Genomic DNA, 26543 nt, shown 5'->3' with positions numbered 1-26543 from the left:
TATTGTATCTTGGAGGCAATTCACGGATCCCCTTTGCACACAACTGGTGGGGGTGAATATTGTCTTAAGGAAAGCGATTACACGCCTTGAAGCTTCTTTTCTTATTTCTTATGTTCTTGACTAAAGGATATTCCACCAACAATCTTAAGACAATATTTTGAAGATCTTCATGGCGCAATTAACGAAGCAGATGACATAAGATTTTGTAAAGTTTGAACGTTTCAACTGAGAGAACTTCAAAAGATGAGACGAGTGCTCAAGCCTGTAAAAGAAGGATGTGGGATCAAGATGACTACTTGTGCAGGGGTCACATCCTTAATGCCATGACCGATGAGCTGTTTGACATCTACAATAACATGGAATCAAAGGAAGCACTCTGGACGGCTTTAGAAACAAAGTATCTATTGGAAAACGCAGGAGCCAAAATGTTTGTAATAAGTTTTTTTTTTAACTTTTAAGATGACTGATGATAAGTTGGTAGTGGATCAAGTCCATGAGATCCAACATATCACTAATCAAGTTTATCAACAAAGGGTGAATCTTGATGATACCGTCATCATACCCTCTATTATTGACAAATTGCCACGACATTGGAAATACTTTAGAAAAAGTCTTAAACATAAAAAGGAGGAGATGTTTCTTGAAGATTTGATTCAAACCATCCAAGTTGAGGAAGAATCAAGGCTTCGAGATAAAAGAGAAGATATTAAACAATTATCTTCTAAAGTTCATATGGTGAAAAATGTCAATATGACTGATACAAAACTCCCTACTCAACCTTGGAAAGGAAATCAGAAGAGGAAGCATTAAAATGGCAAGGGTTCTGATAAGAATAAGAAGCGCAAAGGCGCTTGTTTCCAATGTGACAAAATGGGCCACTGCAAGAGGGAGTGTCAATTTAAAAGGTCGAACACTCAAGGAAACAATGAAAAGTTTGTTGCCATGATATACAAGGACAGTTACCTTGAAGGAGAAGATGCTTGGTGGATCGATTCGGGACAAAGGCTTAGTTGAGTTGAGGTGTCGACAGGTACTTTCACCCTTTTTTGTAAATACAGGGGGTCCTACATGTTTGGATGATCTGAACCATTTGCACGTATTTTTTGAATGTAGCGGGTCCCACTTGGTTCGATGATCCAAACCATTCATTCATTCAAGATTTTACACACTTTTGTGTGCGTATAGTCCAGATTATTTTAGAAAGTACAGTGGAGCCCACTTCTTGCGATGTTCTCATTTGATGGACCGCAATGTAAATAGGCTGCACCCGGCAAATCATCTCCATAGGATGATCCTAATCATCTAATGTGAAGAGATTTTTATAATGCCCAGTCCATTTTCAAATCGCAGGGTTAGGATCATCCAATGAAGATTATTTATGAGATACAACCTGTTTACGTTGTGGCCCATCAAATGACCAGTTTGGATCATTCCAAGAAGTTTTTAAGATCCGAAACAACCAGGGCCAAAACAAATATAAAGAGTTTAGAATCGATTGCCGACCTATGAACACTGAGAAAAGTGTAGCTACACATACGTGTAGCTAACTTAGCTACACTGACTACTTAAAATAGAGTGGGCCCCACATTGTTTGGGTGATGCAAACTATTCATTTTATAGGCCCTCACATAAATAGGGTGTGCCCAAAAAATCAGCTCCATAGGATCATCCAAACGCTACGATTTGTGGAGGCAAAAATGGACGTGTAAAACCTTCACAAATCTGTCCATTTTTGCCTCTACAGTTTGAAGGGTTGGGATCATCCAATGGAGCTGATTTTTTTGGGCACACCCTATCAATGTGAGGGCCTATCAAATGAATGGTTTGGATCACCCAAACAATGTGGGCCCACTGTATTTTAAGCCGTAGCTAAGTTAGCTACAAGCTTTACTTAACTCATAAACCATATGTTTTGTCTGCCGATTTTTGTAAAAAAACGATTCTGGGTGTGTTTGGCAACGTTCATAAAAAAACGATTTTAGTGTTTTTTTTTTTCAGATTTTCGAAAGAAAAAACAAAAAATTAGCGTTTGGCGCATTTAGGTGAAGCAATTTTTTCGGCTTCTATTTCGATCCCGAATCAAAAAATTTGGAGCGAAAACAAAATCGTCTTCTCCAAAGAGCCAGCCCATATCCAAATACCCGATCTCGACAGGCATCGGCACCACTGGAACTCCTGGGTCTCTCTCTCTCTCTCTCTCTCTCTCTGTAGATGTTTGGTTACAGTTTTTTTTTTTTTTTGTTGCATCTTCTTGTTGTATTCTATTGGATCTTCTTCTATTGTATTCTGCTGTATCTTCTTCCTCTTCTTACAGTGTTTTTTAGGGTTTTATTTGATCTCATTTAGTTCCAGTCTTTCATCTGATTAAATTGGGTTTCTTTTCTTCTTTTTTTCCCCCTTTTCAGTCAGTTTTTTTATCTGCTACTCCAGAGGAAGAATTTTCTTGTATATTTTCTTCATTCCCCTTTATTTTTAATTTTTTTTCACAACATTATTTTGTGAACTGTCAATGAAATTATTCACTCATATTGGGTTTCTTGTTCTTGGTTAAGAGAAATTTTTAATTTGGAGACTCAGGCCTCAGGCCTGATTGCTTTCTTAGCATGCGACTCAAAAACTGGTTTGATGGCATTGTACCCATATAACAGCGTTAGTAAAGTGGGCATGATGATCTCTTACTTAGATCATCATGCCCACACACATGTGTAGCTGAATTCTGCTATACCAATTAGGTTGCTCTTTGTGCAATTTAGCAAGCAAAATTTCAGCTCCTTTCCTTCATGCAATCAGCTTGCTAAATTCATTAGATGGATTGAATTGGACATGCCTGCATTCAGTTTCTAAACATTTATTGGACACACCACATTGAGCAGAATTTCAGCTTCAATCCATCATATAACTGTGATAAATATGTCACTTGTTAGAGATTTCATTGCGAATTAACTGGTTAGATCCGAAGGGATACCATGGGTTTTGGTGATTGCTGATATTTTTTATGGATAATATTCAATAGATTTTAACTGTGATAGATATTTCGGTTGATAGAGACTTCATTGCGAATTAACTGGTTAGATCCGAAGGGATACCATGGGTTTTGGTGATTGCTGATATTTTTTATGGATAATATTCAATAGATTTTTCTTTAATTTTTTATTAACACTTGGTTAATTGATGATATTAATGCATATGTTAGTCTTGATTATTAATAATACTTGGTTAGTCTAACTTCATTTCATACAACTCTCTTATAATGTTGACTACATAATACTGACTCTCTGTTACTTGTAGAAAATAATAAATTTTATCCGCCAAACGTTATTCTGTTCCAAAAACAAAAGAAATGATTTTTCTTATGTCAGTTACCAAACATAATTTTGATTTTTAGAAACGGAATCAGAATAAAAAACATAATCAAGAATTAAAATCAAAATTAAGAAACGGAATCAGAATTGTTGCCAAACATGCCCTAAAAACACATGAATAGAGATTAGAAGAAGCGAGCTTTTGTTTCTCATGGTTCGGTGGCTCTGATTGATACGCTCTTGAGTTCTTATTCAATCGGTTCCTCCAATTGTAAGAATACCGTTGCATATCTGATTTGTGTTCAAAAATGAATTTTAATCATACAGAAAATGTATCCATAGTATTTTCCCCAACTCTGTAATTTCCTACAGTTGATATTGTCTGGTAATTTTTCTTTTCCTTTTTCCCTGACCTTGATGTCCTCTTATTATTAGATTTCTACCTTTGTTTAACTCTACTGGGTATTTTTTTTCCCTAACAAGCATATATGCTTGAAGCCCGGTTTATTTATTTATTCAGGTTTTGTATGTCAGAAGGTTTTCTGATTAGAATAAGTTGTCTTCTTTTTCTTATTCTCATATTGACTTTCTATATCTAGAGTCTAATGATCACAGCGTGTTTGTTCATACATTCAATAGCTTTCCACTGATTTCATTATTTCCATTATAAATGTGGATTGGCAGTTTATAGTAATTTATGGTTATTTTAATTTGATTATCCTAATCTTTTGAATAATGTTTTAACGCGATTACCACTATTGACTACTCACATTCTTTTCAATGTTTTGCACCAAGGATAATTCAATTTTTATTAATATTTAATATAGTTTGAAATGAACATAAACTTTCACCCATGCCATGTTTCCTTGATTGTGTTCATTCACCATATCACATAAGAATGCAGCTAAATAATAAAATAAATCATATAAGATGAATACACTTATGAACCTTCAAAGCAGTATTTTTGAAACTATGTTCGAATTATGTGCATGCTCATTGCCTTTGTGTGATAATCTTTGTGTTGAATTATATGGGTTTGTTACGTTCCTTATAAAGTCGTAACTGTTGCGAACAGGACATATTGGGATTACTTAGTTCTGCAATAACCCCATCCACTTTAATTTTTCCTCTTCTTTGTACAATTCTTGGGCTACTTTATTCTAAATGCTTAGTTTCTGCCACTACTCCTGGTAGGGTGATAAAAACAACACAAGAAGAGGGCTCATGAAGATAGCTCCTGAAATTTCTGATGCTCTTTCACGTGGGAATGCAGTTGTTGCTTTGGAGTCAACAATAATATCCCATGGTATGCCAACTTGGATGTGCTTGATGACTAGATTATAGTTGAATTTTTTCTCATGCATTTTAGGCTCACGGAAGCCCTTTTTTTTAATCCCTCTGTACAAATAGCTCATGTAATATATTTCACAAGTTTTTGTTTCAGAGGACACATTTTCATGGCTTATTTTATTTTTGGCTATGGTTGCATTACACCCGAATGTAAGAGTAGGAACATATATTAAATTATTAAGTTAATGCCATATCTTTTCTAAATTAAAGTTATTCAATTTTGCATTAACAATTTATGTCATTCAAGTTTCTGATACTTGTTTGGATTACATCTAGGAATGCCCTATCCCCAAAATCTGCAGACTGCAAGAGAGGTTGAGTCAATCATAAAGGAGAATGGGGCAGTTCCTGCAACAATTGCTATCTTAGATGGTGTTCCGCACATAGGTATATCTTGCAATCAATTCTTTATATGTGGTTATGCTCAGATTTTATTATTTTCCACCTTGAAGCACAATGCTATTTGAAGTCTCTAATCTCCATCTAACCTTGAAAGAAACCAAACAGGCTATCATTCAAGAGGATTAAATAATTCTGATGAAAGACATGCATGGATCCTAAATTATAGTGATGTGTTGAAAATTTTAACTTCTCCATGCATGTAGAGGATTTTCTTCCATTTTGCAGCAGCTCTCAATTTTCTTGCCTTGGATAGGAGAAATTCAAAATGATTTGCCAATCTGGAATGAGAGTGTCTATCTCAACAGCGTGAATTCCTCATCAACCAACCCTGAAGAGATGACCTTGTGTTTTGATCTTCTCTCTAAGTATTTTTACTGGGTTTTCTGTACACTGAAGATTATATTATCACCTTCCTTCTTACTTCCCTAAAAATAGCAAAGAGCAAACCCTTGAGAGGGTACAACCACTTGCAAGACGAAAGCTCAATAGTCTTCACAAAACTTTCATGAAACACACAATGAAGGAGAATATGCTCAATAGCCTTTCGCACACTGATACATGGAAAATGAAGTTCTCATTGTTAAGATGTCCTTGACAGTTAATACCACCATCCAACAGATTGCTTAAGCTCTTTGTAGAGTCCAAGATTTCTAATTTCGTACAGTTATCACAAGTTTAAGATGCCATCTATTACTTGTAGATCACAATAGAAAGATCTGACTGAAGGTACCACTACTCTCCCACCTCCACGACTCTCTGTTAAGTCCCTATCAAGGGAGATAAGCCTCTTTTGGGCAAGTCTAACATATAATGGCACACTCTCTTACGCAAGTTTTTCTTTAGGGTCCACATCATCTTCTCCCCTTATGTTAAAGTAGCTTGTCACTCTCTCATGAAGGCTAAAACTAAGGGTTCCACACCATCCATCCTCCGAAAAGATCTTGTTGTAGCCCTGTTCCTTGCCTTATATCTAACATCCTTTCTAAAGGCATCACTCACACTACTATATACCCTCCAAGTCCTAAGAATTCTTCACTCCTAGACATACTCTTAGGCTCACAACTTCACTCAAAACAACCGTATTTATGTTCTATAAGTCTCATAAAAACCCTGCATATAGCATTCCCAGCCAGCAATAGCATTTTAAGACTTCTGACCCCCTCACCGCTTTCCTTCCTAGACTGACACAACCTTCTAATCTGAACCCGAGTACTTTGAATGTGGTTACACCAAGGCATTTGTTTGCTACACTTGGTATCTACCAAATGCAAGAGTCGTGTAATTTGTCTCCTATTAGCTAGATCTGTAGTTTTAGTGTTTTCTTTCATAGCCTGGGAATCTGCACCCAAGTATTTCTTTTTCTGGAATAATAACTTAATATTGGGTTAGTAAACTGGAATATCTGGGATAAGTGATGCTAACATAGGATTCACATGTTAGCCAATAAAACAGGCAGCGAAGTATTGTTTTTCAGGAATAACAAAATAGCACTTAGCAGACTGGCATGTTAGGAGGTCTTATGATGCTCATATATGGTTCTGGCTAGACATAGTAATATCATGGGAAGCAGCACTAGGTTAAGCTAAACCAAAGTTAAATTTAGCCTATTATAAAATAATTACTCACTCGCACTTCATTATTTGACTCTTTGCTAGTGTTCTTCTTGATGTGAGCTCCATTTACCAAAGATATTTTTGTTAATGACAATAATAACTGAGCTGCTGATTGCTTGCTGCCAAAGAAGTTAGATGTCAAGAATCCCAATACCTTTTTGATGTGGTTGGTTAACTTAATTCCATTCTCATTTACCCCTAGCGAAAACTGATTCGCATTCACTTTTGCAGGTCTTAATAATGTAGATCTGGAGCGGCTAGCTATTCTTGGCAAGAAAGCCCAAAAGACAGCTCGCAGGGACATCCCATGTATTGTGAGTGACTTTATATCTAGTTCATACTCTCTTGTAGGGTGAACCTTGAACATACACTTCTTTTTGGTCCATTTTGGAAGTTGAAATCTTATCACTGAAGATTGGAATATTGTGGTGATCATGGTTTAAAATTCCGGTTTCGGACCTTTCAAAAACCGAAATTTTTAAAAAGAATATTTAATTAATTTCGAAATTCCGAAATTTTGTAACATATTTTAAAAAAATAAATAAATTACAATTTCTCGAAATTTCGGACCGAAATTTCGGCCGAAATTTGGTAAAAGCCGAAATTCAGAATTTTGGCAAATTTCGGTTTCGGTCTCCACTGAAATCCAAAATTTAAAACCAGGTCGTGATACAATATTTGCAAAGATTCAAATAAAGGTTTAGTTTTCTGTGATTGCACATTTTGTGGGTAAATTACAAAAGTGTTTTTCATGCTCATAAAGTCAAGTTTTTTTATTCATTTTGTACTATTATTTATATAATAAGTTTTTCTTTTTTGAATGGCTATAATATGTTATCAGGACACTAGTTTTGTTTTAAATTATTGATAAATAATATAATATGTTTTCTATGACAATTTATATAATATGGCATCATGTTTGGGCCATTTTTGGTGTTTTGGTTGTTAACGCTTGAAAAGAGATTATCCCAGAGAAAACTTTTGCTATCAATATTAACTTTTGAGATATAAGCCAATGACAACCGTTGATAAACTTGTCAAAACACTCATCATTTAGCTCCATTCAACTCCATTATTCTGTGACATGTTGTTTATTCTGCTTATCACATGATTGTTTAATTTCTTTACTAAAATGCAAACTCATTTAAGTGGGTTCGAAGATTGCTACCAGAGGAAATGGCGCGACCACTGTTTCTGCAACCATGTTTTTTGCTTCTAAGGTGAGTTCATTTGTTCTTGATTTTTTATGCTTACCCCCCCTCTCTCTCTCTCTCTCTCTCTCTTTTACACAGACATTATCTTCAATCGTCTCTGTTTCGCATATTTTAACTGTGCAAAATCATCACAGGTTGGCATACCAGTGTTTGTTACTGGGGGGATCGGAGGGGTGCATCGACACGGAGAACACAGTAAGCATATTACCCGTCCGTTTTCTAGGAGTCATATTGAGATTATGTTCGTTGCAAGTGAAAAGAAAACTGAAATGAAGCAGATCACATAGAATACGTGATTTACAGTTCTTAGAAAAATAAATCGGGATTGTTTGGTTTGATAATTCATATTCGTATCATTTATTGCAGTTACAAGAATAACAAATCCTAGAATCTGGAAACTAGATGACCTAAATTGCTGACATTTAATGGTTGGGATAGTAAACATTCACTTGCATGTACAGATGATTCATTGTTAACACTGATTATATTTTCTTCTTAAAGTGATAGCACTTTATATACTATTCAGGTTTAATTGTGAGAGTATCAATTACAGCAAGATGTCCAAAATCTATCTGTTTTCTGTTCTTAGTGAATTCATATCTTTCTCGGCCTTTTGGCTAAGATCGAGTGTAGTATCTGTTCGTAGTGAATTCACTTGGACTCAAAAGCCCATCTTAGTTTTCAGTTTCTTCACACATGGTTTGATTGTTATGCAGCAATGGATATATCTTCTGATCTTACCGAGCTTGGGAGGACTCCAGTTGCTGTTATTTCGGCTGGTGTAAAGTCAATTTTAGATATTCCCCGAACTCTTGAGTATTTGGTATGTACTGCTGTGGCTCCAATTTTCTGATAAGTATACCAATTTAGTTCATGGGTGACCTTGCTTGGATTAATCTGATATGTTTATCAACATCTGTTTGTTATTTGCCCCAACACAGGCCAAATTTCAAAGTTCAGCTGAAAAAAATTGACACGCTAGTTAGTGACAAAGACTGCGATCCCTGGCTTTCTTTGATAATCACTAACTAATCGTGTTGTTTATATGATTACATTCATGCCATGAATCTAACCAAGTTTAAGTTTTAGGAACCTTTTCTTGCTTTAGGAACCTTTCTTGCTTATCTGTCATTGTCTTTGAGAATGGCCAAGAAATCCATGTTCTTAACTGGTGTTTATTGATATCTGGTGTGGGTGTATATCTTTTCTGGCTATGCAAATATATTCCTGCCTTAAGTAAAGCAATAATATTTTCGTCTGAATGGTTTATTCTGTTAGACATGCAATGACATTAATCATTTCCCTTATTATTTTTTTCCTTCATTTACGGACTCTTTTTTCATTTTTCCCATTTTCTGTAACTTTCACTTTTGTCTATAGGCTTTGATGACCAAAAACGTAAAGTTGGTTATTCTTTAACAGTGAGCATTGTGTTCAAGTGCGTTAATACCTTTTTGATAGGATACTCAAGATGCTTGACATTGGCAGAAAATCTTGCATTTAACACTGTTTCTAACCTCTTAAGTGCAGGAAACACAAGGGGTAACAGTTGCTGCTTACAAGACCCAAGAATTTCCAGCATTTTTCACAGAATCAAGTGGCTGTAAGGTGCTAAATTTTGGATGCCATCTAGTTATTTGTTTCTTTTCCTGACCTTTCCAAATTATGGTCTTGCTACTCTTAAAGAAAACACTCACTGATTATAGGAGGTCAGCTAAGTCAATCAAAGGCATGTCTGATTTGTTTGTAGAATTAGACTTTGGACTGGGTAATTTTGAGCCTTGCCAAACTCAGCAGACTCAATTGAGTTCTATGTTGGTACCCGAATTTCTGAACATTTGTAAAGTGACCTCTAGTTGTGCGGTTAGGTGCAGTCCTCCTTTGGGGGATTTTATCCTCTTTGATGAATCTAGTTTAGCTGACTCAGACCGGAAGGGAGACATAACCATTTCCATCAAGGATGCAATATTATTATGAACTGTCTCCTTTGAAGGATTTTATCTTCTTTGATGAGTCCGGTTTAGCTGCTTCATATGGTGGGGGTGGGGCGTCGCGTCTGGTCGCGTCTTCAGAATCATTGACTCTCACTACCATTGGCTCTGATGCCATGTTCGATGAATTAAGTCCATGAAGTGGAGATTGAAGCTAAAGAGAAAGAGAGGAGTAGAGAAAAGAGAAGAGAGGAGTAGAGAAAAGAGAAGAGATGAGAGAGTTGTTACCCTCTCCCACACGAATATATATATATATATATATATATATATATATATATATATATATATATATATATATATATATATATAGCAGAAGAGAAAAGAAGAGAATTATTTGAATTTCTCCCAAAATTCTAATAGAATTACACATCACTTTTTTTGACTTTTTTTAACAAAGGCACCCATTCAGCCCACATATTTTCAATCCTACCCCCTCCTTTATGCTTTTTAACAAGGGCATCCATTAAAGCCACATAATTTCAATCCTACCCCCCTCCTTTATGCTTTTTTAATTATGGAAACCTCTATAGATTGGAGGGCTAGGATCAGCCTATGGAAATTATTTTACGGGCACAACCTATTGATGTTGTGTTCCATCACATGGACGGTTTGGATCAACCTATGATGTGGTCCATACAGTTCTTTGTCGGCCCGTGCATCGCAGGGGATTTTTTTTCACATGGACGGTTTGGATCAACCTATATAGACGCACACACGCGCGCGCGCGCACGCACACACACACACACACACACACACACATATATATATATATATATATATATATATATATATATATATATGAGTAAATAGGTTACAAGAATGAAAAGAATACCCTCAATGACTTAATGCACTTGACAAGTTGACATATTATAATAGTAATGACTGATGAGTTATATAGTAGTGGGTAGGGGTGCAACTCGGTTTGGGTCGGGTCGGGTTGAGGCCAACCCTAACCCAACTCGTGATTGCATTCCCTCAACCCTAACCCAACCCAACCCGAGCCTCGGGTTGAGGATGCTCAACCCTAACCCAACCTGCCTCCAAATCGGGTCGGGTCGGTTGGGTTTGGGTCGGGTCGGGTTGGGATCGGGTTCATCTACGGCCAAACAGAAAAATACAAAAAAGAAAAAAACATAATCCCGAGAAAATCATGATAAAATTAGAAGACAGAGGTCGGGTTCGGGTTCGGGTCGGGTTGCCAAGGCCTCAACCCTAACCCAACCTATATTTAAATCGGGTTGGCATTTACCAACCCTAACCCAACCCAACCCGAGCCAAAATCGGGTTGAACCCGTCAGGTTCGGGTTGAGCCCGACCCAAGTTGCACCCCTAGTAGTGGGGCATATATAGAAGGCCTAATGGTCAACAAAACAATGGACCCCACATGTGTACTAATCAGTAATCTACTAGTGGGGCTAAGATTGACGTCCAATGGCCAAGAACGAATGGGGACACTTGTAAACAATGTGCGACCTATTACTAGGGCCCACATATACAATAACATAGATAGATTGCGTGCTGGAAGGGGGGATTTGAAGTCCTACTTTGCTTCGCCTACGTACGACATGCTGACGACTTACTATTAATATGGTTTTTCTATTACTATAGATGGATTAACAACAAAAAACAATATATATTCTTTTTGAAAATGAAGAAACAGTATGTATGTGTGTGCGTCTATATATATATATATATATATATATAGAGAGAGAGAGAGAGAGAGAGAGAGAGAGAGAGAGAGGAGATGGTTTGTGAGCAGCTGCTCAGATAAGCTTATTTGAGCAGAGCTCACAAACCATAGGGGGGCCCACATTTTGGGGGTGATCCTAAGCATTCATTTGGAAGGCCCCATCATCGATGGGGTGTGTACCAAAAATCAGCTCCATTGGATCATCTTAGGATGTCCATTTGTGGAGGAAAATTGGATAGCTACTGTTTGTCCACAAATCCACCCATTTTTCCCTCCACAAATGGAAGGGTTAGGATGATCCAATGGAGCTGATTTTTTGGTACACACCTTATCCATGATGGGGCCTTAGGATCACCCCCAAAATGTGGCCCCCCCTATGGTTTGTGAGCTCTGCTCAGATAAGCTTTATCTGAGCAGCTGCTCACAAACCATTTCCTCACACACACATATATATATATATATATATATATATATATATATATATATATATATATATATATATATATATATATATATATATATATATAGGGGAAAGTGATTGTGAGCGGCCCCTCATATAAGCTTATATGAGGTGACCGCTAAAAACATGGTGGGCCCACATTTTTGGGGTGATCCGAGCCGGTCATTTCATAGGACCTGACGTAGATAAGGGGTGCCTAAAAAATCAGCTCCATAGAATCATCCCAACCCTTCGTACTGTGGAGGTGAAAGAGGGGAAAAATGGACGGGTAAGTGGGCAAATTTATAGCCACCCATTTCCCCCTCTTTCACCTCCACAATTTGAAGGGTTGGGATGATCCTATGTAGCTGATTTTATGGGCACCCCCTATCTAAGTCAGGGCCTATCAAATGACTGGTTCGGATCACCCAAAAAATGTGGGCCCACCATGTTTTTAGCGGTCACCTCATATAAGCTTATATGAGGGGCCGCTCACAATCACTTTCCCCATATATATATATATATATTAGGGGAAACGTTTTCTGCGTGATACCTCAGATAAGTTAGCTGAGCAAGAGCTCAAAAAATCATGTGGGCCCACATTGTTTGGATGATCCAAAGCATTCATTTGATAGGCCCTTACATAGATAGGGTGTGCCCAAAAAAATCAGCTCCATAGGATCATCCTAACCCTTCGATTTTTGTAGATTAAAAATGGACAGATTTGTGGAGGTTTATACCCTTCCACTTTAACCTCCGCAAATCGAAGGGTTAGGATAATCCTGTGGAGCAGATTTTTTGTGCACACTCTATCTATCTTTGGACTAGTCAAATGAATGCTTTGGATCATCCAAACAATGTGGGCCCATATGTTTTTTTGAGCTCTTGCTCAGATAAATTATCTGAGGTATCGTGCAGAAAACGTTTCCCCATATATATATATATATAATTTGTATTTATTACTAAGGCCCTGTTCGTTTCAGATTATGACAACCGATTGTCAGCCCTAAACCTATTATTGGACTCAAATTTAAATTTTATTTGAGTCCAATAATAGGTTTTGAGCTTGGAATCGGTTGTTATAATCTGAAACGAACAGGGCCTAAAACTTCACTATTTGATTAAGATTTTTACTTAAACTACTAGGATTCTCTGAACCTATTGGACGACAAAGTTAAACTTTACTATTTGATTAAGATTCACCAAAAAGGCAATTCTCTAAAGTTTCATAGATACATGAGCATGTATACAGTGGGTGCATGCACACATTATTATTCAGCCCCGGTTTCCTCAAACATAGCCATGTTTACACACACATGGTTATGTTTGACATCTTTACACGTACACTCAGAAATACATTGTTACTGATTTTTCTTGTGTAGGTGCCCTGTCGTCTAGATTCTCCAGAAGATTGTGCTCAGCTCATAGGCAAGTGAGATCATAGGCAAGTGAGATCAATGGTTCCTGTTTTTCTTCTTTTTTTTTCACTTTTTAATGAATTAACCTCCTTTTCTGTCGTTTTAAACTGCAGAAGCAAGCTTGAAACTGGAACTTGGATCTGGCATTTTGATTGGAGTGCCTATTCCTAAAGAGCACGAGGCTTCGGGAAATTTGATAGAATCCGCAATATCTAGAGCCCTTAAAGAAGCCGAGTAGGCACCATTTTTTCCTCAACACGATCAACTTTCTTTTTAAGTTTTAGATTCTTTTTCCTTTTTTATTCTATTGTTGTTTACTTTTTGGATATGAGTTTGAGACATCAGGGATAATAATGTGACTGGCAATGCTGCAACTCCTTTCTTGCTTGCTAGAGTAAATGAACTCACTGGAGGATCCTCACTGGTTGCAAGTATCCTTTTCCTCAATCTGGGTAGTCCATATGTACTTGTTTTTCTTTGTATGTGTCTATATGAGTATGCATGCTTGTTCTTGTTCCTTGATAGTTAAATGTGTTGACAAGGCCCTTCTGAAGCTCAACACCTCGAGGCACACCGTCAGAGGTCCAATCAGGATGAAGTTCTGGAAGTTTTGCTGAAATACATTATTGATGATTATCTGAAAGTTTAAATTTGGTGGTTTGGTTGTAGTCATCTCATCTACGACTTAACTGTTAGCGAATTTGGCAGTATACTATTCTAACAGTTAGCAAATGTTTGGAAGTTTTGCTATTTGTTTATGTCATTCAATTCTACTGCATTGCCTCATATGTTACTACCTTGGGGGCATATGTGTTCATGTATGTACATGTTATTGTAATCAATTGGTGGCATATATCTTCATGTATGTACATGTTATTGCAATAAATTGGTGGCATGGTGGTGACGGGTGATTAGCGCATCTGAGTTTGTCATGATTTACCAGAAATGGCCTCGGATGTTTTTATTATCATTGTTGTCGAGTTATATTATTCTATTGCTCACGGATGTACTTCTTAACTGGTCCATAGATATCGCGCTTGTGAAGCACAATGCACTAATTGGTGCAAAGATAGCTGTTGCTCTCGCCAACCTCAGACATACCAGTTACAATGGTGAGCATATATTTTTCCAATCGTTATTATTATGGTAATTCCTGCCTTATTTTTGACACGAGACCAAAGAATAGAAGAGGAGCTTAGGACCAAAAATTCATGTTCTCCTTATACTTTTAATTCATAACTCAATTATTTACGCATTTAAAATGAGTAGTATGCCCCTAAAACAACTACTTCAACATTGCTTCTCAAGCTGTAGAATGTATGTCAACAATGCCTAGTCTGTCTAGAAGAGAATATAGGCAGTCCTTCTTGAGAGCTTTGGTGAACATGTCTACAAGTTGACCTTCTAACTTCACTAATGGAATGTTGAGTTCTTTACAAGTTTCTTTTCCCCTAAAAAAGTGATACTCTACTTCAAAGAGGTCAAGAACATACAATTTCTTTGTGATATGAACGCCCCCTTTTCTTGGGTTAAGGTGATTCCTTGCTTTAAGTTTGTCTAGGCCTATGATCTGTGGAATGGTTCGAGGGAAGTATGTGTTAGTTCAGAAGCTCAACCTTTGACTTTGCAATCTTGGGAACCGCCGGCTTTTGGCTTCTTAAGGCTTAACTTTGATGGATCTATTTTGGATAACCCTGGGCCAGCAGGGATTGGGGGAGTCTTTAGAGACGATTCAGGGTTCGTTTGATGGGCATTTGCGAGTCCCATTGGGCTTGCTGATTCCAATGAGGTGGAGGTCCGTGTGGCACTCCAAGGTTTGAGACTATTGGCGCGAGAAAATTTGGATACGGTGGTAATGGAAGGGGATTCCCTCAACATGATCCGGTGGTTGAGGGGGGACCCATGCCTGCCTTTGGCGATTTGCCTCTTTTTTTGACGAAATTCAAGACATCGTTAGTTCCTCGTCGATATGTTTTAATCATGTTCGAAGATCCGCTAATGGCTGCTAGGATAATTTAGCTAGATGTGGTGTCAACTTGCAAGCATTGGAGCTTTGCGATTTCCTCCCGCTGTGATTCTCGCTTTGTTCTTTATTTTATCCTTTTCTTTTTATCTTGGGTTTTTGTATATGTTTCTCTTGTTTTGTTCTATTGGACCATCTCGGTCTTTATATTATTGAAACTTCTAACCATTAAAAAAAGAAGAAGAACACCCCCTTTTTTTAGCGGCCAACTTCGATACCTAAGAATCTATCAACTCTACAAGGTCCTTCAAACACCTTACTGTGATGAGCATTCAGCTCTATAATAGCTTGAACATCATCTCCTATTACCACCAAATGATTAACTTCCATCGAAAGGTCTATGATCCCCTCTTTCCTCTCCCATGAACATAGAGTATTCAGATTTGCATCGATGAAATTCATCCTCCATTAATGCCATGTTGAACTTGTTGAACAGGCACTTTGGTGATAACCTGGGTCTATAAATTGATCTTTTCAATCAGCATATTGTTCCTTTCTCCCACTTATAGACAAATCTAGGTGGAGGGATCATGTGCACTTTCTCCAAAAGATCCCTTTCGAAAAAAAATTTTAACATCCAATTGGAACAATTTCCATTCTTTATTTGCATTAATGAGAGCCCATAAACTGATTTTTTCAATTGACAACATTTTCTTCCTTCATCGCATTTACAAACAAGCCCAGGTGGAGAGATCATGTGTTCCTCCTCCTGAAGGTCTCAATTCAAGAAAGCATTTTTAACATTCAGTTAGAACAATGTCCATCCTTTATTTTCATCCTGGAGAGAAGGATTTGAATTGAGTTCACCTTTGCTAATGGAAAAAAGGATTTCAAATGATCATTCCCATGAGTTGGAAAGAACTCCTTTGCAACCATCCTGTCCTAATATCTTCAACTGATACATTTGATGTAAACTTCATCCTCTACACCTGCTGACAACCAGCATGTGTCTTGATGGGGACCATCGTAGGGCCCTTATTCTAATTTTTAAAGGGCATTTTAGGTGTATTTTAAGTCCCTTGAGGGATACCACAATATTTTCCCACCAATGTCACTTGGTTTTTTAAGTTGTAGCTGTTTAAACATGGCCTACTTGTATATTACAAAAATCTTAAGTGATAGGGACATTTGAGTCATTTCTAATTGACCACTTAAGTTCTTAAGTCACCGCAAGAGCCCACATTGCAACATAAGGGAGTCGTTCGTGTGATGCGTGCAGGAACTCCACTGTAATTGCCATTTAAAAAAAAGGACTCTAGTGTAATTCCAGGCCAGTTTTCTATCTCCATCTCCCCTTTCATCTCTCTCTAGCTCTGTCTTCTTCTCTCCCCTTTTTAAGGCAGCGTCAATCCTCCCTCCTTTATTTTCATCTCAGAGAGAAGGATTTGAATTGAGTTCACCTTTGCTACTGGAACAAAGGATTTCAAATGATCAATCCCATGAGTTGGAAAGAACTCCTTTTGCAACCATCCTGTCCTAATATCTTCAACTGATCCATTTGATTTAAACTTCATCCTCTACACCTGCTGACAACCAGCATGTCTCTTGATGGGGACCATCCTAGGGCCCTTATTCTAATTTTTTTAAGTGCATTTTAGGTGTATTTTAATTCCCTTGAGGGATACCACAATCTTTTCCCACCAATGTCACTTAGTTTTTTAAGTTGTAGCTGTTTAAACATGGCCTACATGAATATTACAAAAATCTTAAGTGACAGGGGCATTTGAGTCATTTCTAATTGACCACTTAAGTTCTTAAGTCACCGCAAGAGCCCACATTGCAACATAAGAGCGTCCTTGGTGTGATGCGTGGAGGAACTCCACTGTAATTGCCATTCAAAAAAGGACTCTAGTGTAATTCCAGACCAGTTTTCTATCTCCATCTCTCCTTTCATCTCTCTCTGGCTGTCTTCTTCTCTCCCCTTTTTAAAGCAGCGTCAATCCTCCCTCGTTTTCCTTTCTCTCTTATTTCTCCTTCCCCTGTTCTCCCTCATGACTGGGGTTAACTGTTGCCCCCTCTCCCCCCCGCGGCTACTCTTTCTTTCTTTCCTTCCCCCTTTTCCACGCCAGAGATATCACAACCGCCATATTTCTCTCTCTTGGCTGTTCACATCATCTCTTCTCTTTAGGTGGAGAAACAAGTTCCAATGTCCATTCTTTAGAAATACCTCCATTTCAACTTCCATTGCCTTCCTCCACTCAAGATAAATAAGGGTTGCATGGTTTGTTAGTCATGGATATGGCAGAGGCAAAAACCCTGTAAAATGGGGAAATAGCTTGGTAGGACACAAAATTGTCAACAGGTTATTAAACATATTGAGTATTAGAATAGCTTTCTAAGGGCAATGGGTACATTTAAATCAAAAGGGACAACATGAATAATAGAAGAGACAATTCGAGTAGAAGGAACTAGAGAAATACCTGAGTCTTGAGAGGGTTCTTGAATTGGGATCGTGTTCTGCTGATCAGGTTGCATTTTACATGTCTGTTGGCGCAATTTCTTTCCGTGATTCCGCAGATATGTTATTCTCAATGGGGAAGAACTAGACGTGACCTGACCACGAATCAAGCCTTTATCACAAACATCGGGAAAATAGCATGTGACCTATTTACTTTGTTAGATGATTTCTCCACTGAAGTAATGAAGAGTCAATAAGATTTGTCATTTTGTCATTTAGGGGGAAAGTATGATATATTCTCAATGAATGTAAAATCCTCTGAGACACACTCCACGGATGAAGTTGTAACAATCACAACCCTTTTGGTACCCAATAATAAGGCCATGCTCGTTTAAGATCATGACAACCGATTGTGAGTGCTAAACCGATTATTGGACTCAAATTTAAACATAATTTTGATCCAATAATCCGTTTGGCACTCACAATCGGTTGTCATAATCTTAAACAAACAGGGCTTAAGCAATTTATCGACCTATTATCAAGCTTAAAAAGATTGGGATTCGTGTCATGTAAAATGAAATACATGTGAAAACTCGTGGAGTGAGGTGAAGTATTATTCAATCAGGAATTGAAACAGAATGGAACTCTTCCATGCAATACTTTAAAGGGCATTCAATTGATTAGTAAACAAGCAGTAAGAACAAAATCAGACAAACATTTTATGAACATGCATACCAGTAAAGGCTTGAATGACCTCTAGAATTTGATGAATTTTTTACTCCACACCATTTTGTTGTGGGGGTGTTTAAATAAGAATTCTAACGCTGAACTCCGTGTGTTGCATTTATGCAATCATATTCCTACATGTATACTTATGTGGACCCCGATCCCGAGGACGGTGAGCGAGGGACGCGAGATCCCCCGTCAATCCTTTAAGATCTCCACAATGTGAAGGAGAGCTCTACCAAGGAATTCTCGAAACAGGTGCCACTCTCAGCATGGGTGGCGAATGTATATGTATGAGATACGTCTTGATCCGGAGACAGGAGCCTCGAAACCAAGATGTACCTAGAATAACTCAGAGTCGCCATCCAGGGGAGCTGGCCCTGGAACCCCATAAAATACTCTGTTGCAACGGATAACCAGAGATACAAAAGGTCCGTGCCTGGTAGAGCACCCCCAATTCGCCCAAGTGCAAGCACAAGGTCTCTTATGCCATTTTCAATTGACTTTGAAGAGTTTTGGGCGAAAATCATGTGAAATGGGAACAATCATCCCTGAGAAAACGTCTATCTAAACATGCATGACCCAGGGATGGGCAAAGAAAGCGAACAAAACCTAGCTCATCACATCTAAGAAAGCAGTAAACAAGCACATGCAGAGCTATAACTAAACGGGTAATGACAGATATAATGCGATAGGGAAAGCAGTAAAGAGCTATATCTAGACAGATAATCAAGATAGGACAAATGAATAAACGCTATAGCTAAGCAACCAAAGCAGTAAAGTAAACACACTAGCATGCGAACCTATGCGAGAGATAAGGTTAATGAAATAACAATTAATTACATGTTAGAGAAGTAAGCAAATTAAAAGAAACTAAAGACATAACACTCTAAAAGATGAACGAAAAGAAAGGAATCAGAAAATCAAAGGTATGCGAGGACCAAGAAATGCCAGGGGAAAGAAAATGGAAAACACAATAAGCTCAGAGGGCGATTCAAAAAGGAATCAAGCCCAGCGATCCTAATCTGCTGAAGATCAGACAAGTCTCGCGATCGTCATGACCTATCGTTGGGCTCAGCGAGGACAATCCTTGTGAAGGGGCCACGCTACGTCGTCGCCCGCCCAAAAACTCGATAAAACGTCGGAAAACCGATGAAAACCAGAGAACCACAATCAAAATCGAAAATGGAATGAAAAGGGGGCTCCAAGTGACCTAGCAATCACCATCCTTGCCCATTTTTGCTTTTGTTTTGAAAGGTTTGAAAATGTTTGAAAATATTTATTAAAAGGTTTGACTGGACTTGGGTGGACCCAAGCTACCTACGTACCCTATGGAAAGGGATCAAGCCAACGTAGTTCGAAACGTATTAAAAGGTTTCCATCCGTCGTCGCCTGAACCCGAGAAAGATGACGAAGTGTCCCCAAAATCGATAGAATCTCGAAACATGAAAAGGATCCCGAGGAACGCGAAGAGAATAGTCCCGAAAGAAAAGAAAACCCCAAACCCTGTAAGAACCCTAAGGATGGAAAGAAAATAGGAAGGGTTCGGGGTGGCTCAAGAAGCATTCCGTCATAGCCTAAACTCGAGAGAAAATTCCCGAAAATCGACGAAAAGATCAAACGCTGGTGATGATCTCAAATATTCCAATGAAGATCTAGACAACAAGAGCAAGCCCTGGGACTCCGAAACGCAATTTGGATATCGACAAAGAACCTGATGGGAGAGACAGAGAAAAGAGGAGGGGCTCCGAGTAACCTCATCATAGCCCGATTCAATGACACGAAATCGAGGCAAAATAGGAATTGAACAAGGTCTCATCCTTAACTCGTCACAGATGAGAACATTAGGAACTAAAACCCAAAAGAAGTGAAGCTGATAGCAAAGGTTCATCTTGTAATCTCTCAAGCTCTTAGTAATCATAGCACAACAGAAACAATGGGCATAAGGTCTTAGAACTATATACGACTTTTCGATTAATCAGAGTTAAAGTAGTGTGAATTGAAACAAGCACCTTAATGATAGTCACATCTCGGGCAACGAGGATTTAAACCATATTTCCAAATGAGAACTCCCAAACAACAAAGAAAATGCGAACTATATGTGGTTAAATCGTCAAGACTCCTAAATTTTTGAACACAATCAATGGGAATCAAGGATATAGCTCAAATGGCAAGTCATGCTTCCAAGATGATTAACTTAATGAAACAGTTGCCTAGGAATCCATCAATCCTATATCCAAAATTGTATGAGTAAGTGAACAAAGCCGAGGTAACACAAGTCCCACACTGAAATTGAGCAAAATCAATGGGGTCAGAGAAGGACACATGTATAACATCAAACTAAAGTGAGCTGACTGGGCATGTTCACATTCTTCATATACACAAGTAAGAATCAAAAGGGAGATCAATATATCATTTCCAGACCTTGCAGAAGAAAACATAATGGGTGATTAGGAAGAAAGTTACTAAGACACCACCCATGACCATGCAATAGACACTACCACACGAACCTGTGAAAATAGAGTTTGCTGATCTCAATCTTATGCTTAGATTACAAGGGAGCAACTAATTAATTTTTCAAAAAGAACTCATCTACATTTTTTCATTAAACACAGGGACAAATATTAAGAGTTATTGCAAAATCAAAACAGCAGGCCACACCATCTCACTAGTACTCAGAATCCCAAAATAAAATGAGATTTAAAACAGGGAAACTATTTTCTATATCATCACTGAAGCAAGAAAAACCTGAAAGGTCTATTGTTAACTGGTTAACAATAAGATTCGGCGTTCTCATTTTTTTTTATCTAAAAGATGCATCAGGGATGATAGCAATCAATAGAAAATGGGAATTTAAACAACCAAATAGATCATCAAATAAGTAACCCAATCTAGCCACATTCGTTTAGGAAGGAATTTCACTGATAGAAAAGAAAATAAGACTACCAAAAGAAGATGAGAAGAATTACCTGTATTTATCAGAAGAATTGTAAGATACTCGTGGTAATTGTCAAGGAAGATGACCGGAGTACCGATCTATTGATCGGAGATGATGGTGCTGTAGAAACTGAGATGGAGATGGAGTTGGGTTCTTAGGATAACAGATGAGATGTACATGATGACTCGAGCAGAGGAGAGGGAAAATGGAAGTGGGTTTTAACGGCTGCAAATGGGGGAGTGTCCAGGTGGGTTTGATGGTGGTGAAGTTGGACGGTAGGGATGGTGGTGGCTGAAATTGCAGAGGTGAGGGTGGCGGTGGAAGAAGGGTTTTAGAAAATGGAATGGGTGTGGTTGCTGTTGGTGGTGGTGGAACGGACGGGGGTCGGATTTTTTGGGGTGTGTGGGATTTGTAGGTATTTTGAATTGATTTTGGGTTTCAAAGACACTGGGGATGAGAGATTAGAGGAGATGGGGTTTAATGGAGGAGGTTGTAGAAAGGAGGGTTGGATTTAATGGGGTTTCGGCCGGATTCCGGCGAGGGTTCCCGGAGAAGAGGAAATGGAATAGGGTTTTAAAAATGAGGTGGGTTTTGAGGAAGATGAGAAGATGAAGATGGTTGTGGAGGTAGTCGTTGAAAATGGGTTTGGCAATGGTAGAGATGGTTTGCCGGAGAGGTGCGGGAGATGGCCGGAGGTAGAAATGGAGGCCGGAAGTGATGGGGCTTGCCGGAGATTGGAGCGGTGGCTGAGATGGTAATTGGAGGAAAAGGAAATAGGTTTGGATTTAATGGTTGTGAGGTTGAAGATGGAGGTAATGGCTTGGCCGGATTCCGGCAATCCGGCCGGAGAAGATGAAGAGATGATGGTGGTGGTAGGTGGAGGGACGAAGAAGATGGAGGAGGGAGGCTAGTTGGGGCCGAGACTCTTCTCCATCTCACCCACTTCTCTGCTCTCTGCTCTCTGCTCTCTCTCTCTCTCTCTCTCTCTCTCTCTCTCTGCTGTGTATAGAAATTGAGAATGAGAAAAAACCTCCTCCTCTCTCTCGAGCTCTCATGATTTTATACTTAGGGTTTAATCCCTAATCTTAATCCTAACCATCCACTCTCCCTTTAATGCCTTGGACCATCTCTTTTTGTAGAAAGGTCTAGAACCCTAGGGCATGAGCTCTCCATCATGGCCGTACACTTGTTCCTTTTTGATCTTAGGGCCCAAGTTTAATGCTTGCAGGGGAAGTAATACTCGTTTTACTAAAATATCCCTAGGGTAAGGTGATTTTACCCTCCTATCATTAGGCCCTACTTGCCTTTTCTTCTTATCAATGAGCACCCTTGCTTTGCTAATTCACCTCATTTCTAAAAAAAATACATCTGCCTCTTCTTTCTTCCTCAGACAGCCCTCCTTAACATATTTTATACGCTACAGGGGGGTGGTCTAAGCAAGAAAGGGGAAAAGGAAAATTATTTTCCCTTAGTTATTTTTCCAAGGATATGATATTGACACGTCCATATTTTGATAATTACACTCTCCCGGCTCGTCTTTTCTCACTTGTGGAGTACTTTGGAAAGATGTAAAAACCATTTGATAATTCTTTAAATCCTCAAAACAAGCCGGGCTAGTGAAAATATCAAAATATGACTGTGCCGATATTCATGGAGCCTGGGGGTTCAAATAGGGGGATGCCACCACCAAGAACTCAGGGGTATTGTGCAAATTTTTGTAAATTCCGGGAAAAATGCAAGGGAAAGCTGGGGTAATTGAACGAAGGATATCAGTGGGGTTTCGGGATCACTTAGGCTTCCAGAATATTTTGAAAAATAATTTTCAAACGGGCAATTTCGGATTTTCATGTTCTTTTGCCATTGGAGCTCGAATTTTAGAAACTTCGGGACTCAGCTTTCAGGGCATTTCGGGAATCGGTTTCAGGAACTTGAAAGTTTGATTTTGGAGACTTAGGATTTGGATTAAGGACTCAGGCTTCGGGAATTTTACCTGATCCCGGAAATTTATTCGACTTTGGGAAATTGGGGGAAATTAGGGGTCAGGTCAAAATGGGGTGTCTACAACTTACTAGCATTAGCACATCTGAGCCTGTATGATTAGTGGAAGGCTGTGTAGCAAGATGCTTTATTATTTCTCTGTGTTTAACATGTTGATATGATCCTTTGGAACTTGGATCATTTGACTTGAAACAGTACAGTCCATACATCAGTATTAGAACTCCCTCAGTTTGGCCCACTTAGGCTTATCATAAATTCCCAACAATTTTCCTTTCTGTGATTGCTTTGTTTACAATGGATGCACTCCCTAATATCATCTGGATATCTTCCTCCTCAATCGCGGCTTTGGACCGTTTTCTCTCCTGTACTCACTATCATTCGAATACGATCCACTTCGAACACTGCCTTGACCATGTCCACAACCATGGTTATGGATAACTTTGCATCTGTACCATCAGAAATGAAGTTTAGCAATCTATAATTAGTGATAGGAGAAGAATGTGTATCCCTCCGCATGTTGACCTCATCATGAAGATACATCACAACTGGGGTGACATTCTTGATATATCCTTGCTCCGAAGTTGGTCTTCAAATTCTCAAATTTTGGTCGCAAAGCTAGATACGAACTGAAAAAGATGTTGCCTGTTAAAATACTATAGTGGCTAGTGAGCCATTTCTTCTCACAATAACATCAATGAATTAAAATAATTAGTGACAGATCAAGTTCCTGTGGATATTTTTAGAGAAATGTTATGAAGACATGCCAGTTTCAGGGAGCTTCCTAACAGTCCTCCATCTTATGCCACTCATCCACTAATCATTAATGACCAATGCCTCATGACAAAGGCACCCCTGTTTTTTTGATAAAATGATAAACTTGTCTTTATATAGTACACTTGGCCCATATTAGGAGGCCTGTTTGGGATAACCTGGACACAAGTGTGTCCTTATATCATCTCTCTCTCTCTCTCTCTCTCTCTCCACTTCTTTGTTTCCAAATGATCTCATAAGCCATATCTCCTTTGTGGTGGTCAACATCAAGCATGCAGCAAGCAACCATATGTTCTATCGAATTTCAAATCCACGACATAAAAAACTGATTTGCCCTTTGCCAATCACATTTTTTTGATAACAGTGGTTTTCCTTTAACTTGTACATTTAACAGATCCATCAATGTAACCCCGAAAGTATCTACCTCCTAACTACAATTTTGTGGCCCTGGCCAACAGAAGGTAATTCAACCCATTAAGTTTCTGTGAAACTATGATCGAATTGTAGTTTTGAATAGATCCTGATAAAGCAGGGACAACATAAGCTGTAACCCCAGTATTCATACCTTTAAAGGATATAGGTCTGCTAGAATTATACATGATGGGTCAACAGAAAATGGGAAAAAATTGTATAATCTGAAGTGAACAGACCACAAAAATTCAGCTGAAAATCAAGATAAATAAGTTTTGTAAGTAGACATGATAGAGGAACACATCATAGCATTCTCAAATTTCAATGGATCAAGATGAAACCACTATTAGATGAACCTATTTAATGAAATGAAACTTTTGCATGCAGCTGAATTTGATTTGAGGAGTAACATCCATCCAAAGAACACATATATCAGCATATATGATTTTTTAGAGTTTTCAACAGTGGAATGTTACATACCTCAGATAGGATTCTTTTATGATGGATGCGCAAATTAGAAGCTTCAACCCATATATCCCTTGCTCCAAGATTTAGAGGGGAACACATAAATTAGGAGTAACATCCATCCAAAGAACACATCCATTCAGTGGCCACAAATTAGAAGCTTCAACCCATATATCCCTTGCTCCAAGATTTAGAGGTTTGTTCTATGACTGCTATTCACAGCCATATGGTGATATTGTTGCATGAACCAAATCCACACGATCAAAAGAGTTGTGCCTATGTAAGGCACCTACAATATGGCACATCAAATATATATTTTCAGAGAGATTGTTCTGGCCTCATTGCTCCTCCGATGCTGCCATTTTATTGCTTAGTCTTGGTTCTTGCTAGTATGAAGTATGGACTTAATAGTTGATTTGTTTTTTGCTCTATGTGATCTTCTCTCTTTGTTATACTGTTTATATTTTAGTCATTTAAATGGCATGGAATTTTTACAGGTCATGTCAAGTCAGCATCGCGGGGTGTTGGCGCATTGAAGTCTGCATTATAGGCCGTGGCAGATTGATGTGGCACTCCGGTTTTACTGATGAAATCTGTTGCTCTACTTGTAAAATTTCAGACCATGGTAGCAGGAAAATGATATTTTTGGGGTGATCTGCTGCTCCCAGTGAACAGGTTTGGAAGCTATTTAGTGTCTAAATTGTATTGTAACGTAATAAGGCCCTGTTTGGATTGAAAGAATTTTTTTGGAATAGTTTGGAAAGCAAAAACTTTTTCAAAATTTTATATTTTTCTACTGTTTGTTACCGTATGAAAAATATGTCATTAAACAGCATGGTTCTAGTTATTTTTAGGTGGATCATTTCTCTAAAGATAACATAATCATTTCATTTCCCTCTAAATCAATTAAAAGGAATAACTTTCTCAGGAAAAAAAAAATTCAGCTAGAAATGTTTTTCCTGCAATTGAAACAGGGCCTAAGCGGGTGTGTGAATGTAGGGTGATCTAGACTATTCAGGTTTTTATTTGGGAGTCGATTTATCACTCCCCAAATAAAAATACTCAGTGTGATTTAAAAATGTCAAATTAGTAACACACTTTGACGGACATGCTTAATAATCTCAATTCATATGTAATTTATATCATTATGTCATTCATATTAGGGCTGTACAAATAACCGGCTGAACCGAAGTGAACCGGGCCTTTCGGTTTGGTTTGGTTCAGTTTTTCTAGCCATTGGTTCGGTCGCGGTTATGCATTTTACTAAACCGATGGGATTGGTTCGGTTTACGGTTTTTGATTTTTAATCCGTAAAACTGAACTGATCCGATGGCATTTTTGCCATTTGGGTTATAATTTATAAAGCGTTGTAAATCGACGTGCCAGACTGCCAC

General features: G+C 38.3%; 2 protein-coding genes and 1 pseudogene across 8 annotated transcripts; 2 read left to right on the top strand and 1 right to left on the bottom strand.

Moving 5' to 3' along the window:
* Positions 1 to 1950: 1950 nt before the first annotated feature.
* LOC143849351 (indigoidine synthase A family protein) lies at positions 1951 to 25943 on the top strand. 3 transcript variants are annotated; one of them, XM_077358355.1, is made up of 13 exons: positions 1952 to 2179; positions 4497 to 4608; positions 4929 to 5039; positions 6899 to 6981; positions 7828 to 7887; positions 8016 to 8076; positions 8598 to 8704; positions 9412 to 9489; positions 13384 to 13429; positions 13533 to 13653; positions 13765 to 13850; positions 14448 to 14531; positions 25647 to 25943. In XM_077358355.1, exons 2-13 carry the CDS (start codon positions 4527 to 4529, stop codon positions 25697 to 25699), a joined length of 972 nt encoding a protein of 323 aa, XP_077214470.1. In that variant the 5' UTR covers positions 1952 to 2179; positions 4497 to 4526; the 3' UTR covers positions 25700 to 25943. The 3 variants fall into 3 exon arrangements, with proteins under 3 accessions (XP_077214471.1, XP_077214470.1, XP_077214472.1); XM_077358356.1 differs by lacking the exon at positions 4497 to 4608 and having other exon boundaries at positions 1951 to 2179; XM_077358357.1 differs by lacking the exons at positions 1952 to 2179; positions 4497 to 4608 and having other exon boundaries at positions 4983 to 5039; positions 7817 to 7887.
* On the bottom strand, positions 7777 to 25607 carry LOC143849352 (uncharacterized). 5 transcript variants are annotated; one of them, XR_013235651.1, is made up of 3 exons: positions 25165 to 25606; positions 17863 to 17995; positions 7777 to 8841 (listed from the first exon to the last, which is right to left on the bottom strand). XR_013235651.1 is itself a non-coding variant. In XM_077358358.1 (3 exons), the coding sequence occupies exons 1-3, from the start codon at positions 25249 to 25251 to the stop codon at positions 13863 to 13865; spliced, it is 390 nt and encodes a 129-aa protein (XP_077214473.1). In that variant the 5' UTR covers positions 25252 to 25607; the 3' UTR covers positions 13443 to 13862. The 5 variants fall into 5 exon arrangements, 1 of the variants encoding a protein (XP_077214473.1); XR_013235650.1 differs by lacking the exon at positions 7777 to 8841 and adding an exon at positions 8853 to 9980; XM_077358358.1 differs by lacking the exon at positions 7777 to 8841 and adding an exon at positions 13443 to 14032 and having other exon boundaries at positions 25165 to 25607.
* On the top strand, positions 8478 to 8580 carry LOC143852131 (U2 spliceosomal RNA; annotated as a pseudogene).
* Positions 25944 to 26543: the final 600 nt, after the last annotated feature.

Source organism: Tasmannia lanceolata, unplaced genomic scaffold, assembly GCF_043159265.1.
Source record: "Tasmannia lanceolata isolate RefF3 unplaced genomic scaffold, GAP_Taslan_0.1 ptg000018l, whole genome shotgun sequence".
Lineage (NCBI taxonomy): Eukaryota > Viridiplantae > Streptophyta > Magnoliopsida > Canellales > Winteraceae > Tasmannia > Tasmannia lanceolata.
This window is presented reverse-complemented; position numbering and strand designations above follow the sequence as displayed.

What these genes read in the sequence shown, in the direction of transcription:
- LOC143849352 (XM_077358358.1), bottom strand. Translation starts at nt 25,251, where the DNA reads ATGTGTTCCCCTCTAAATCTTGGAGCAAGGGATATATGGGTTGAAGCT. An exon ending in ATAAAAGAATCCTATCTGAG is followed by an intron (nt 17,996 to 25,164) that starts GTATGTAACATT and finishes ATTCGTGGTCAG; the next exon opens with GTCACGTCTAGTTCTTCCCC. An exon ending in AGAACCCTCTCAAGACTCAG is followed by an intron (nt 14,033 to 17,862) that starts GTATTTCTCTAG and finishes AATGTATTTCAG; the next exon opens with CAAAACTTCCAGAACTTCAT.
- LOC143849351 (XM_077358355.1), top strand. Translation starts at nt 4,527, where the DNA reads ATGAAGATAGCTCCTGAAATTTCTGATGCTCTTTCACGTGGGAATGCA. An exon ending in AGATGGTGTTCCGCACATAG is followed by an intron (nt 5,040 to 6,898) that starts GTATATCTTGCA and finishes TCACTTTTGCAG; the next exon opens with GTCTTAATAATGTAGATCTG. An exon ending in CAGAATCAAGTGGCTGTAAG is followed by an intron (nt 9,490 to 13,383) that starts GTGCTAAATTTT and finishes TTTCTTGTGTAG; the next exon opens with GTGCCCTGTCGTCTAGATTC.